The sequence below is a fragment of the Somniosus microcephalus genome, unplaced genomic scaffold (genome assembly GCF_052327205.1).
Source record: "Somniosus microcephalus isolate GS21.2 unplaced genomic scaffold, FLI_Smic_1.0 unresolved_chr3, whole genome shotgun sequence".
Taxonomy (NCBI): Eukaryota; Metazoa; Chordata; class Chondrichthyes; order Squaliformes; family Somniosidae; genus Somniosus; species Somniosus microcephalus.
Window position 1 is genome coordinate 60999291 of NW_028225181.1, and position 13666 is coordinate 61012956.

At 51.1% G+C, this 13666-nt stretch overlaps 1 protein-coding gene across 1 annotated transcript in view; it reads left to right on the forward strand.

Moving 5' to 3' along the window:
• The first annotated feature begins 3266 nt into the window (after window positions 1-3266).
• LOC147091601 (tumor necrosis factor receptor superfamily member 3-like) overlaps window positions 3267-13666 on the forward strand; it is a 41756-nt gene continuing 31356 nt past the window's right edge. The window contains exon 1 of the mRNA XM_085976828.1: window positions 3267-3648. Coding sequence (XP_085832954.1) covers window positions 3595-3648 — 54 coding nt within the window. The 5' untranslated portion in view covers window positions 3267-3594. The remainder of the gene's footprint in view (window positions 3649-13666) is intronic.

Below are 13666 nucleotides of genomic sequence, written 5' to 3' on the forward strand. Positions count from 1 at the left end.
GAGGGCAGTGTGAGGGTAGGGATGAGGGAGGAGTGGGAGAGGGGCAGTGGGAGCGAGGGAGAGGGGGGGTGGAGCGGGGGAGGGGTAAGGAGGGAGGTGGAGTAGCAAGGGGAACGGGGAGGGATGTGGAGGGGGAGGTAGATGCTGTGTTGGGATGTCCTTACATTGAGAGGGAGATGCTGTGTTGGGATGTCCTTGCCTTGACCTTCCTGTGCGGATTGACTTACATTGAGAGGGAGATGCTGTGTTGGGATGTCCTTGCCTTGACCTTCCTTTGCGGAGTGTCTTACATTGAGTGGGAGATGCTGTGTTGGGATGTCCTTGCCTTGACCTTCCTTTGCAGAGTGACTTACATTGAGAGGGAGATGCTGTGTTGGGATGTCCTTGCCTTGATCTTCCTTTGCGGAGTGACTTACATTGAGAGGGAGATGCTGTGTTGGGATGTCCTTGCCTTGATCTTCCTTTGCGGAGTGTCTTACATTGAGAGGGAGATGCTGTGTTGGGATGTCCTTGCCTTGACCTTCCTGTGCGGAGTGTCTTACATTGAGTAGGAGATGCTGTGTTGGGATGTCCTTGCCTTGACTTTCCTTTGCGGAGTGACTTACATTGAGAGGGAGATGTTGTGTTGGGATGTCCTTGCCCTGACCTTCCTGTGCGGAGTGTCTTACATTGAGGGGGAGATGCTGTGTTGGGATGTCCTTGCCTTGACCTTACTTTGCGGAGTGTCTTACATTGAGAGGGAGATGCTGTGTTGGGATGTCCTTGCCTTGACCTTCCTGTGCGGAGTGTCTTACATTGAGAGGGAGATGCTGTGTTGGGATACCCTTGCCTCGACCTTCCTGTGCGGAGTGTCTTACATTGAGAGGGAGATGTTGTGTTGGGATGTCCTTGCCTTGACCTTACTTTGCAGAGTGACTTATATTGAGAGGGAGATGTTGTGTTGGGATGTCCTTGCCTTGACCTTACTTTGCAGAGTGACTTATATTGAGAGGGAGATGTTGTGTTGGGATGTCCTTGTCTTGACCTTCCTGTGCGGAGTGTCTTACATTGAGAGGGAGATGCTGAGTTGGGATGTCCTTGCCTCGACCTTCCTGTGCGGAGTGACTTACATTGAGAGGGAGATGCTGTGTTGGGATGTCCTTGTCTGGACCTTCCTTTGCGGAGTGACTTACATTGAGAGGGAGATGTTGTGTTGGGATGTCCTTGCCCTGACCTTCCTGTGCGGAGTGTCTTACATTGAGAGGGAGATGGTGTGTTGGGATGCCCTTGCCTTGAGCTTACTTTGCGGAGTGACTTACATTGAGAGGGAGATGTTGTGTTGGGATGTCCTTGCCTTGACCTTCCTGTGCGGAGTGTCTTACATTGTGAGGGAGATGCTGTGTTGGGATGTCCTTGCCTCGACCTTCCTGTGCGGAGTGTCTTACATTGAGAGGGAGATGTTGTGTTGGGATGTCCTTGCCCTGACCTTCCTGTGCGGAGTGTCTTACATTGAGAGGGAGATATGGTGTTGGGATGTCCTTGCCCTGACCTTCCTGTGCGGAGTGTCTTACATTGTGAGGGAGATGCTGTGTTGGGATGTCCTTGCCTCGACCTTCCTGTGCGGAGTGTCTTACATTGAGAGGGAGATGTGGTGTTGGGATGTCCTTGCCCTGACCTTCCTGTGCAGAGTGTCTTACATTGAGAGGGAGATGCTGTGTTGGGATGTCCTTGCCTTGGCCTTCCTGTGCAGAGTGTCTTACATTGAGAGGGAGATGTTGTGTTGGGATGTCCTTGTCTAGACCTTCCTGTGCGGAGTGACTTACATTGAGAGGGAGATGCTGTGTTGGGATGTCCTTGCCTTAACCTTACTTTGCTGAGTGTCTTACATTGAGAGGGAGATGCTATGTTGGGATGTTCTTGCCTCGACCTTCCTGTGCAGAGTGTCTTACATTGAGAGGGAGATGCTGTGTTGGGATGTCCTTGCCTTGACCTTCCTGTGCAGAGTGTCTTACATTGAGAGGGAGATGCTATGTTGGGATGTCCTTGTCTTGACCTTCCTGTGCAGAGTGTCTTACATTGAGAGGGAGATGCTGTGTTGGGATGTCCTTGTCTTGACCTTCCTGTGCGGAGTGTCTTACATTGAGAGGGAGATGCTCTGTTGGGATGTCCTTGCCTTGACCTTTCTGTGCGGAGTGTCTTACATTGAGAGGGAGATGTTGTGTTGGGATGTCCTTGCCCTGACCTTCCTGTGCGGAGTGACTTACACTGAGAGGGAGATGCTGTGTTGGGATGTCCTTGCCTTAACCTTACTTTGCTGAGTGTCTTACATTGAGAGGGAGATGTTGTGTTGGTATGTTCTTGCCTCGACCTTCCTGTGCGGAGTGTCTTACATTGAGAGGGAGATGTTGTGTTGGGATGTCCTTGTCTTGACCTTCCTGTGCAGAGTGTCTTACATTGAGAGGGAGATGCTGTGTTGGGATGTCCTTGCCTTGACCTCACTTTGCAGAGTGTCTTACATTGAGAGGGAGATGCTATGTTGGGATTTCGTTGTCTTGGCCTTCCTGTGCAGAGTGTCTTACATTGAGAGGGAGATGCTGTGTTGGGATGTCCTTGTCTTGACCTTCCTGTGCGGAGTGTCTTACATTGAGAGGGAGATGTTGTGTTGGGATGTCCTTGTCTTGACCTTCCTGTGCAGAGTGTCTTACATTGAGAGGGAGATGTTGTGTTGGGATGTTCTTGCCTCGACCTTTCTGTGCAGAGTGTCTTACATTGAGAGGGAGATGCTGTGTTGGGATGTCCTTGCCTTGACCTTCCTGTGCGGAGTGTCTTACATTGAGAGGGAGATGTTGTGTTGGTATGTTCTTGCCTCGACCTTCCTGTGCGGAGTGTCTTACATTGAGAGGGAGATGTTGTGTTGGGATGTCCTTGTCTTGACCTTCCTGTGCAGAGTGTCTTACATTGAGAGGGAGATGCTATGTTGGGATGTTCTTGCCTCGACCTTCCTGTGCGGAGTGTCTTACATTGAGAGGGAGATGTTGTGTTGGGATGTCCTTGTCTTGACCTTCCTGTGCAGAGTGTCTTACATTGAGAGGGAGATGCTGTGTTGGGATTTCCTTGTCTTGACCTTCCTGTGCAGAGTGTCTTACATTGAGAGGGAGATGCTGTGTTGGGATGTCCTTGCCTTGACCTCACTTTTCAGAGTGTCTTACATTGAGAGGGAGATGCTGTGTTGGGATGTCCTTGCCTTGACCTCACTTTTCAGAGTGTCTTACATTGAGAGGGAGATGCTATGTTGGGATGTTCTTGCCTCGACCTTCCTGTGCTCTCTGGTCCCGCCCCTCGGAGCCTCATGTGATTTCTGGTTAATTTCACTGACGCATTGAACGAGAATCTGAAATTGAGGTGTAGTCGCTGTTTTTTCCCCAAATCAACAACCCCAAGCATGGGATGAGATGGGTGTGGGGAAGAGGTCCATTGCCTGCTCGGGTCTTCCAACTCTTCCCCCGGACTCGCTGAATCACCCCTTCCTTCTCTGCGAGATGTAAATACTATTTAATATTCGACTTTGATGCTTCCTGGTTCGTGCGGACATTGCACAAGAACCGGCTTGTGAAAATGACGGCTCTGGGGTTGAGATTTCTTCTGGTCACAGTTTTCTGTCAAAGTGCGGTGAGTTTTTATTTTCTTTATTCTTCTGGTGGAAGGGATGGGGAGTGTGTGAGAGTGACGGGTGTGTGATGGTGTTAGGGAAGGGAATGAAGGAGAGAGGGTGTGTTGAAGTGAGTGTGTATGGGACACAGTGTGAGGGAGTGTGAATGTGTGTCAGAGAACATAGAAACAGGAGCAGGAGTCGGCCCTTTGGCCCCTCGAGCCTGCTCCGCCATTCAATGAGATCATGGCCGATCTTCTACCTCATCTCCACTTTCCTGCACTATCCCCATATCCCTTGATTCCCTTAATGTTCAAAAATCTATCGATCTCTGTCTTGAATATACTCAACGACTGAGCCTCCACAGCCCCCTGGGGTAGAGAATTCTAAAGATTCACCGCCCTCTGAGTGAAGAAATTTCTCATCTCAGTCCTAAATGGCCGACCCCTTATTCTGAGACTGTGACCCCTGGTTCTAGACTCCCCAGCCAGGGGAAACATCCTCCCTGCATCTACCCTGTCAAGCCCTGTAAGAACTTTGTATGTTTCAATGAGATCCCCTCTCATTCTTCTAAACTTAGAGAATATAGGCCTGGTCTACTCAATCTGTACTCTTAGGACAATCCCCCCATCCCAGGAACCAGTCTGTGAACCTTTGTTGCACTCCCTCTATGGTAAGTATATCCTTCCTTAGGTAAGGAGAGCAAAACTGTCCACAGTACTCCAGGTGTGGTCTCACCAGGGCCCTATATAAGTGCAGTAAGACGTCTTTACTCTTATACTCAAATCCTCTTGTAATAAAGGCCAACATGCCATTGGTTTTCCTAATTGCTTGCTGTACCTGCATGTTAACGTTCAGTGATTTGTGAACAAGGACACCCAGGTCCCTCTGAACACCAACATTTCCCAATCTCTCACCATTTAAAAAATACACTGCTTTTCTATTTCTCCTGCCAAAGTGGATAACTTCACATTTCTCCACATTATATTCCATTTGCCATGTTCTTGCCCACTCACTTAGCCTGTCCACATCCCCTTGACGCCTCCTTGCATCCTCCTCACAACTTACATTCCCAGCCAGCTTTGTATCATCAACAAACTTGGATATATTACATTTCATCCAAATCATTGATATAGATTGTGAATAGCTGAGGCCCAAGCACTGATCCTTGCAGTTACCCCACTAGTTACAGCCTGCCAACCCGAAAATGGCCCGTTTATTCCTACTTTCTGTTTTCTGTCGATTAACCAATCCTCAATCCATGCTAGTATATTACCCCCAATCCCATGAGCCCTAATTTTGTTTAATAACCTTTTGTGTGGCACCTTATCGAATGCCTCCTTATCGAATGCCTTCTGAAAATCCAAATACACCGCATCCACTGGTTCCCCCTTATCTATTCTGCTAGTTACAACCTCAAAAAACTCTAACATATTTGTCAAACACGATTTCCCTTTCATAAATCTGTGTTGACTCTGCTCAATCCCATTATTATTTTCTAAGTGCCCTGTTACCATGTCCTTAATAATAGATTCTAGCATTTTCCCTGCGACTGATGTCAGGCTAACTGGTCTGTAGTTCCCAGTTTTCTCTCTCCCTCCTTTCTTATAGTAGTGAGGGAGTTTGTGTCTGTGATTGGGCTAGAGAGATGTGTGTGAGCATAGAAACATAGAAGATAGGAGCAGGAGTAGGCCATTCGGCCCCTCGAGCCTGCTCCGCCATTCAATGAGATCATGGCTGATCATCCAAACTCAGTACCCTGTCCCTGCCTTCTCCCCATATCCCTTGATCCCTTTAGCCTTAAGAAATATATCTAACTCCTTCTTGAATATATTTAATGAATTGGCCTCTACTGCCTTCTGTGGTAGAGAATTCCACAGGTTCACCACTCTCTAGGTGAAGAAATTCCTCCTCCTCTCTGTCCTAAATGGCTTACCCCTTATCCTTAGACTGTGACCCTTGGTTCTGGACTCCCCGGCCATCGGGAACATCCTTCCTGCATCTAGTCTGTCCAGTCCTGATAGAATTTTATAAGTTTCAATGAGACCCCCTCTCATTCTTCTAAACTCTAGCGAATATAAGCCTAATCGACCCAATCTCTCCTCATACGTCATTCCTGCCATCCCAGGTATCAGTCTGGTGAATCTTCACTGCACTCCTTCCATGGCAAGAACATCCTTCCTCAGATAAGATGACGAAAACTGCACACAATACTCAAGATGTGGTCTCACCAAGGCCCTGTACAACTGTAGCAAGACATCCTTGTTCCTGTACTCAAACCCTCTTGCTATGAAGGCCAACATACCATTTGCCTTCTTAACTGCCTGCATGCTTACCTTCAGCGACTGGTGCACAAGGACACCCAGGTCCCCTTCCCCCTTCTCCCAATCTATTGCCATTCAGATAATAATCTGCCTTCCTGTTTTTGCCACCAATGTGGATAACCTCGCATTTATCCACATTGGGCAGATGCATGGCAGATGCAGTATAATCACCCAACCTGTCCAGATCGTACTGGAGTTTCTCGGCATCCTCCTCACAGCACACACACCCACCCAGCTTTGTGTCATCTGCAAACTTGGAGATATTACATCTAGTTCCTTCGTCTAGATCATTAATATATATTGTGAATAACTGGGGTCCTAGCACCGATCCCTGCGGTACCCCACTAGTCACTGCCTGCCACTCGGAAAAAGAGCCGTTTTTTCCAACTCTTTGATTCCTGTCTGCCAACCAGTTCTGTATCCAAGTCAGTACCTGTGTGAGTGTGAGGGAGTTTGTGTGTGTGTGAGTGGGACAGAGAAATGTGTTTTTTAAATTTGTTTATGGGATGTGGGCGTCGCTGGGCAAGGCCCAGCATTTATTGCCCATCCCTAATTGCCCTTGAGAAGGTGGTGGTGAGCCGCCTTCTTGAACCGCTGCAGTCCGTGTGGTGAAGGTGCTCCCACAGTGCTGTTAGGGAGGGAGTTCCAGGATTTTGACCCAGCGACGATGAAGGATCGGCCGATATATTTCGAAGTCAGGACGGTGTGTGACTTGGAGGGGAACTTGGAGGTGGTGGTGTTCCCATGCACCTGCTGCCCTTGTCCTTCTAGGTGGAAGAGGTCGCGGGTTTGGGAGGTGCTGCCGAAGAAGCCTTGGCGAGTTGCTGCAGTGCATCTTGTAGATGGTACACACTGCAGCCACGGTGCGCCGGTGGTGGAGGGAGTGAATGTTTAAGGTGGTGGATGGGGTGCCGATCAAGCGGGCTGCTTTGTCCTGGATGGTGTCGAGCTTCTTGAGTGTTGTTGGAGCTGCACTCATCCAGGCAAGTGGAGAGTATTCCATCACACACCTGACTTGTGCCTTGTAGATGGTAGAAAGGCTTTGGGGAGTCAGGAGGTGAGACACTCGCCGCAGAATACCCAGCCTCTGGCCTGCTCTTGTTGCCACAGTATTTATGCGGCTGGTCCAGTTAAGTTTCTGGTCAATGGTGAGCCCCAGGATGTTGATGGTGGGGGATTTGGCGATGGTAATGCCGTTGAATGTCAAGGGGAGGTGTTTAGACTCTTGCTTTTTGGAGATAGTCATTGCCCGGCACTTCTGTGGCGTGAATGTTACCTGCCACTTATCAGCCCAAGCCTGAACGTCGTCCAGGTCTTGTTGCATGTGGGCATGGACTGCTTCATTATCTGAGGAGTTGTGAATGGCGCTGAACACTGTGCAGTCATCAGTGAACATCCCCATTTCTGACCTTATGTTGGAGGGGAAGGTCATTGATGAAGCAGCTGAAGATGGTTGGGCCTAGGACACTGCCCTGAGGAACTCCTGCAGCGATGTCCTGGGGCTGTGATGATTGACCTTCAATCACCACAACCTTCTTCCTTTGTGCTAGGTATGACTTCAGCCAGTGGAGGGTTTTCCCCCTGATTCCCATTGACTTCAGTTTTACTAGGGCTCCTTGATGCCACACTCGGTCAAATGCTGCCTTGATGTCAAGGGCAGTCACTCTCACCTCACCTCTGGAATTCAGCTCCTTTGTCCATGTTTGGACCAAGGCTGTAATGAGTTCTGAAGCCGAGTGGTCCTGGTGGAACCCAAACTGGGCATCAGTGAGCTGGTTATTGGTGAGTAAGTGCCACTTGATAGCACTGTCGATGACACCTTCCATCACTTTGCTGATGATTGAGAGTAGACTGATGGGGCGGTAATTGGTCGGATTGGATTTGTTCTGCTTTTTGTGGAGAGGACATACCTGGGCAGTTTTCCACATTGTCGGATAGATGCCAGCGTTGTAGCTGTACTGGAATAGTTTAGCTAGAGGCGCGGCTAGTTCTGGAGCACAAGTCTTCAGCACGATAGCCGGGATGTTGTCGGGGCCCATAGCCTTTGCTGTATCCAGTGCACTCAGCTGTTTCTTGATATCATGTGGAGTGAATCGAATTGGCTGAAGACTGGCTTCTGTGATGGTAGGGACCTCCGGAGGAGGCCGATATGGATCATCCACTCGGCACTTCTGGCTGAAGATGGTTGCAAACGCTTCAGCCTTGTCTTTTGCACTCACGTTCTGGGCTCCGCCATCATTGAGGATGGGGATATTCTTGGAGCCTCCTCCTCCCATTAGTTGTTTAATGGTCCACCACCATTCACGACTGGATGTGGCAGGACTGCAGAGCTTTGATCTGATCCGTTGATTGTGGGATCGCTTAGCCCTGTCTATAGCATGCTGCTTCTGCTTTTTAGCACGCATGTAAGTCTTGTGTTGCAGCTTCCCCAGGTTGGCATCTCATTTTTAGGTATGCCTGGTGCTGCTCCTGGCATGCTCTTCTACACTCATTGTTGAACCAGGGTTGGTCCCCTGGCTTGATGGTGATGGTAGAGTGAGGGATATGCTGGGCCATGAGGTTACAGATTGTGGTGTAATACAATTCTGCTGCTGCTGATGGCCCACAGCACCTCATGGATGCCCAATTTTGAGCTGCTAGATCTGTTCTGAATCTATCCCATTTAGCACGGTGGTAGTGCCACACAACACGATGGAGGGTGTCCTCAGTGTGAAGACAGGGCTGAGCGGTGGTCACTGCTACCAATGCTGTCATGGACAGATGCATCTGTGACAGGTAGATTGGTGAGGACGAGGTCAAGAAGGTTTTTCCCTCGTGTTGGTTCTCTCACCACCTGTCGCAGGCCCAGACTGGCAGCTATGTCCTTCAGGACTCGGTCAGCTCGGTCAGTAGTGGAGCTACCGAGCCACTCTTGGTGATGGACATTGAAGTCCCCCACCCAGAGTACATTCTGTGCCCTTGCTACTCTCAGTGCTTCTTCGAAGTGGTGTTCAACATGGAGGAGTACTGATTCATCCGCTGAGGGAGGGCGGTAGGTGATAATCAGCAGGAGGTTTCCTCGCCCAGGCTTGGCCTGAAGCCATGAGACTTCATGGGGTCCGGAGTCAATGTTGAGGACACCCAGGGCCACTCCTTCCTGACTGTATACCACTGTGCCACCACCCCTGGTGGGGGTCTATCCTGCTGGTCAGACAGGACATACCCAGGGATGGTGATGGAGGAGCTTGGGACATTGGCTGAAAGGTATGATTCTGTGAGTATGACGATGTCCAGGCTGTTGCTTGACTAGCCTGTGGGACAGCCCTCCCAATTTTGGCACAAGTCCCCAGATCTTGGTGAGGAGGACTTTGCAGGGTCGACTGGGCTGGGTGTGCCGTTGCCGTGTCTGTAGTCGGTGCCGAGGTCGATGCCGGGTGGTCCGTCCGGTTTCATTCTTATTGTGTTTCGTAGCGGTTTGCTACAACTGAGAGTGTCTTGCGAGGCCATTTCAGAGGACAGTTAAGAGTCGACCACGTTGCTGTGGGTCTGGAGTCACATATAGGCCAGACCGGGTAAGGACGGCAGATTTCCTTCCCTAAAGGACATTGGTGAACCAGATGGGTTTTTACGACAAGCCGATAGTTTCATGGTCACCATTACCGATGCTAACTTTTTATTCCAGATTTATTTAATTAAATGAATTGAAATTCCCCAGCTGCCGTGGTGGGATTTGAACGCCCGTCTCTGGATCATTAGTCCAGGCCTCGGGGTTACTAGCCCAGTGACATTCCCACTACCGTTCCTGTGTGTGTGTGATTAGGCCAGAGAGGTGTGAGGGAGTGTGTGTGTGAGTGGGAGAGAGACCGAGCGTGTGAGGAGTCATATTGGGCAGAAACAACAAAAACCCAAAACAAACTCAATTGCTACTTGGCCCTAAACAGACAATACAACATGGCTGAATACCTGACCATGGTAAAGGATAGCAAACTGAGAAAAACCATGACAATGTACAGACTTAGTGAACATAGCCTGGCGATCGAAAAAGGCAGACACAGACAGACCCGGCTACCGAGAGAGGACAGGATATGCTCTCACTGCAGTCAGGGAGTGGTGGAGACAGAGATGCACTTCCTCACAGCTTGTAGAAAATATCAGGGCACAAGGGAGAATTTCTACCCAAAATTCACAAAAATATGCCCGGAATTCAGAAATTTGAAGGACGACCAAAAACTCCCATACCTACTAGGGGGAGAGAGAAATTGTGTAACCTTAGCGGCACACTATGTTACAGCTTCCCGTAAACAGAGGGACAACCATTAAATCTAAGAAAAGAGTATATACAAATTATATGAATGTATATTTATACACTCAGGGATATATCTGTTTATACACTGTATATGGATAGATCTGTATTTTTGTGTTCAACTATGACTGTTTTTCGATGCTTTGGCAACATAAGATGTACCTCGTCATCATGCCAATAAAGCGATTTGAATTGAATTGAATTGAAAAATTGAGAGAGGGGGGGACAGAGAGAGAGACAGAGTTTGTGACAGAGAGTGTGTGAGAGTGTGTGAGTGAGTGGGACAGAGACAGCGTGTGAGGGAGGGTGTGTGTGAGAGACAGTGAGTGAGTGAGTGGGACAGAGACAGAGCGTGTGAGGGAGGGTGTGTGTGAGAGACAGTGAGTGAGTGAGTGGGACAGAGACAGAGCGTGTGAGGGAGGGTGTGAGAGAGAGAGAGACAGAGAGTGAGTGAGTGGGACAGGGACAGAGCGTGTGAGGGAGGGTGTGTGAGAGAGAGAGAGTGAGTGAGTGGGACAGGGACAGAGCGTGTGAGGGAGGGTGTGTGAGAGAGAGAGAGACAGAGAGTGAGTGAGTGGGACAGAGACCGAGCGTGTGAGGGAGGGTGTGTGAGAGAGAGAGACAGAGAGCGAGTGAGTGGGACAGAGACAGAGCGTGTGAGGGAGGGTGTGTGAGAGAGAGACAGAGAGTGAGTGAGTGGGACAGGGACAGAGCATGTGAGGGAGGGTGTGTGTGAGAGAGAGAGAGAGAGAGAGAGTGAGTGAGTGGGACAGAGACCGAGCGTGTGAGGGAGGGTGTGTGAGAGAGAGACAGAGAGTGAGTGAGTGGGACAGAGACCGAGCGTGTGAGGGAGGGTGTGTGAGAGAGAGAGAGAGACAGTGAGTGAGTGGGACAGAGACAGCGTGTGAGGGAGGGTGTGTGAGAGAGAGAGAGAGACAGTGAGTAAGTGGGACAGAGACAGAGCGTGTGAGGGAGGGTGTGTGAGAGAGAGAGAGACAGAGAGTGAGTGAGTGGGACAGAGACCGAGCGTGTGAGGGAGGGTGTGTGAGAGAGAGAGAGAGACAGTGAGTAAGTGGGACAGAGACCGAGCGTGTGAGGGAGGGTGTGTGAGAGAGAGAGACAGAGAGTGAGTGGGACAGGGACAGAGCGTGTGAGGGAGGGTGTGAGAGAGAGAGAGACAGAGAGTGAGTGAGTGGGACAGGGACAGAGCGTGTGAGGGAGGGTGTGTGAGAGAGAGAGAGAGTGAGTGAGTGGGACAGGGACAGAGCGTGTGAGGGAGGGTGTGTGTGAGAGAGAGAGACAGAGAGTGAGTGGGACAGAGACAGAGCGTGTGAGGGAGGGTGTGTGAGAGAGAGAGAGAGAGAGAGAGAGAGTGAGTGAGTGGGACAGGGACAGAGCGTGTGAGGGAGGGTGTGTGAGAGAGAGAGAGACAGAGAGTGAGTGAGTGGGACAGAGACAGAGCGTGTGAGGGAGGGTGTGTGAGAGAGAGAGAGACAGAGAGTGAGTGAGTGGGACAGAGACAGAGCGTGTGAGGGAGGGTGTGTGAGAGAGAGAGAGACAGAGAGTGAGTGAGTGGGACAGGGACAGAGCGTGTGAGGGAGGGTGTGTGTGAGAGAGACAGAGAGTGAGTGAGTGGGACAGAGACAGAGCGTGTGAGGGAGGGTGTGTGAGAGGGAGTGAGTGAGTGAGTGGGACAGAGACAGAGCGTGTGAGGGAGGGTGTGTGAGAGAGACAGTGAGTGAGTGGGACAGAGACCGAGCGTGTGAGGGAGGGTGTGTGAGAGAGAGAGACAGAGAGTGAGTGAGTGGGACAGAGACCGAGCGTGTGAGGGAGGGTGTGTGAGAGAGAGAGACAGAGAGTGAGTGAGTGGGACAGAGACAGAGCGTGTGAGGGAGGGTGTGTGAGAGAGAGAGACAGAGAGTGAGTGAGTGGGACAGGGACAGAGCGTGTGAGGGAGGGTGTGTGTGAGAGAGAGAGAGTGAGTGAGTGGGACAGAGACCGAGCGTGTGAGGGAGGGTGTGAGAGAGAGAGAGAGTGAGTGAGTGGGACAGAGACAGAGGGTGTGAGCGAGGGTGTGTGTGAGAGGGACAGAGACCGAGCGTGTGAGGGAGGGTGTGTGAGAGAGAGAGACAGAGAGTGAGTGAGTGGGGCAGAGACCGAGCGTGTGAGGGATGGTGTGTGAGAGAGAGACAGAGAGTGAGTGAGTGGGACAGAGACAGAGCGTGTGAGGGAGGGTGTGTGTGAGAGAGAGAGAGAGTGAGTGAGTGGGACAGAGACAGAGCGTGTGAGGGAGGGTGTGTGAGAGAGAGAGAGACAGAGAGTGAGTGAGTGGGACAGGGACAGAGCGTGTGAGGGAGGGTGTGTGAGAGAGAGAGAGACAGTGAGTAAGTGGGACAGAGACAGAGCGTGTGAGGGAGGGTGTGTGAGAGAGAGAGAGACAGAGAGTGAGTGAGTGGGACAGAGACAGAGCGTGTGAGGGAGGGTGTGAGAGAGAGAGACAGAGAGTGAGTGAGTGGGACAGAGACCGAGCGTGTGAGGGAGGGTGTGTGAGAGAGACAGAGAGTGAGTGAGTGAGTGGGACAGAGACCGAGCGTGTGATGGAGGGTGTGTGAGAGAGAGACAGAGAGTGAGTGAGTGGGACAGGGACAGAGCGTGTGAGGGAGGGTGTGTGTGAGAGAGAGAGAGTGAGTGAGTGGGACAGAGACCGAGCGTGTGAGGGAGGGTGTGAGAGAGAGAGACAGAGAGTGAGTGAGTGGGACAGAGACCGAGCGTGTGAGGGAGGGTGTGTGAGAGAGAGACAGAGAGTGAGTGAGTGGGACAGAGACCGAGCGTGTGAGGGAGGGTGTGTGAGAGAGAGAGAGAGAGTGAGTGAGTGGGACAGAGACCGAGCGTGTGAGGGAGGGTGTGTGAGAGAGAGAGAGAGAGAGTGAGTGAGTGGGACAGAGACCGAGCGTGTGAGGGAGGGTGTGAGAGAGAGAGAGAGACAGAGAGTGAGTGAGTGGGACAGAGACCGAGCGTGTGAGGGAGGGTGTGTGTGAGAGAGACAGTGAGTGAGTGAGTGGGACAGAGACCGAGCGTGTGAGGGAGGGTGTGTGAGAGAGAGAGACAGAGAGTGAGTGGGACAGAGACCGAGCGTGTGAGGGAGGGTGTGTGAGAGAGAGAGACAGAGAGTGAGTGAGTGGGACAGAGACAGAGCGTGTGAGGGAGGGTGTGTGTGAGAGAGACAGTGAGTGAGTGGGACAGAGCGTGTGAGGGAGGGTGTGTGAGAGAGAGAGAGACAGAGAGTGAGTGAGTGGGACAGAGACCGAGCGTGTGAGGGAGGGTGTGTGAGAGAGAGAGACAGAGAGTGAGTGGGACAGAGACCGAGCGTGTGAGGGAGGGTGTGAGAGAGAGAGAGACAGAGAGTGAGTGAGTGGGACAGAGACAGAGCGT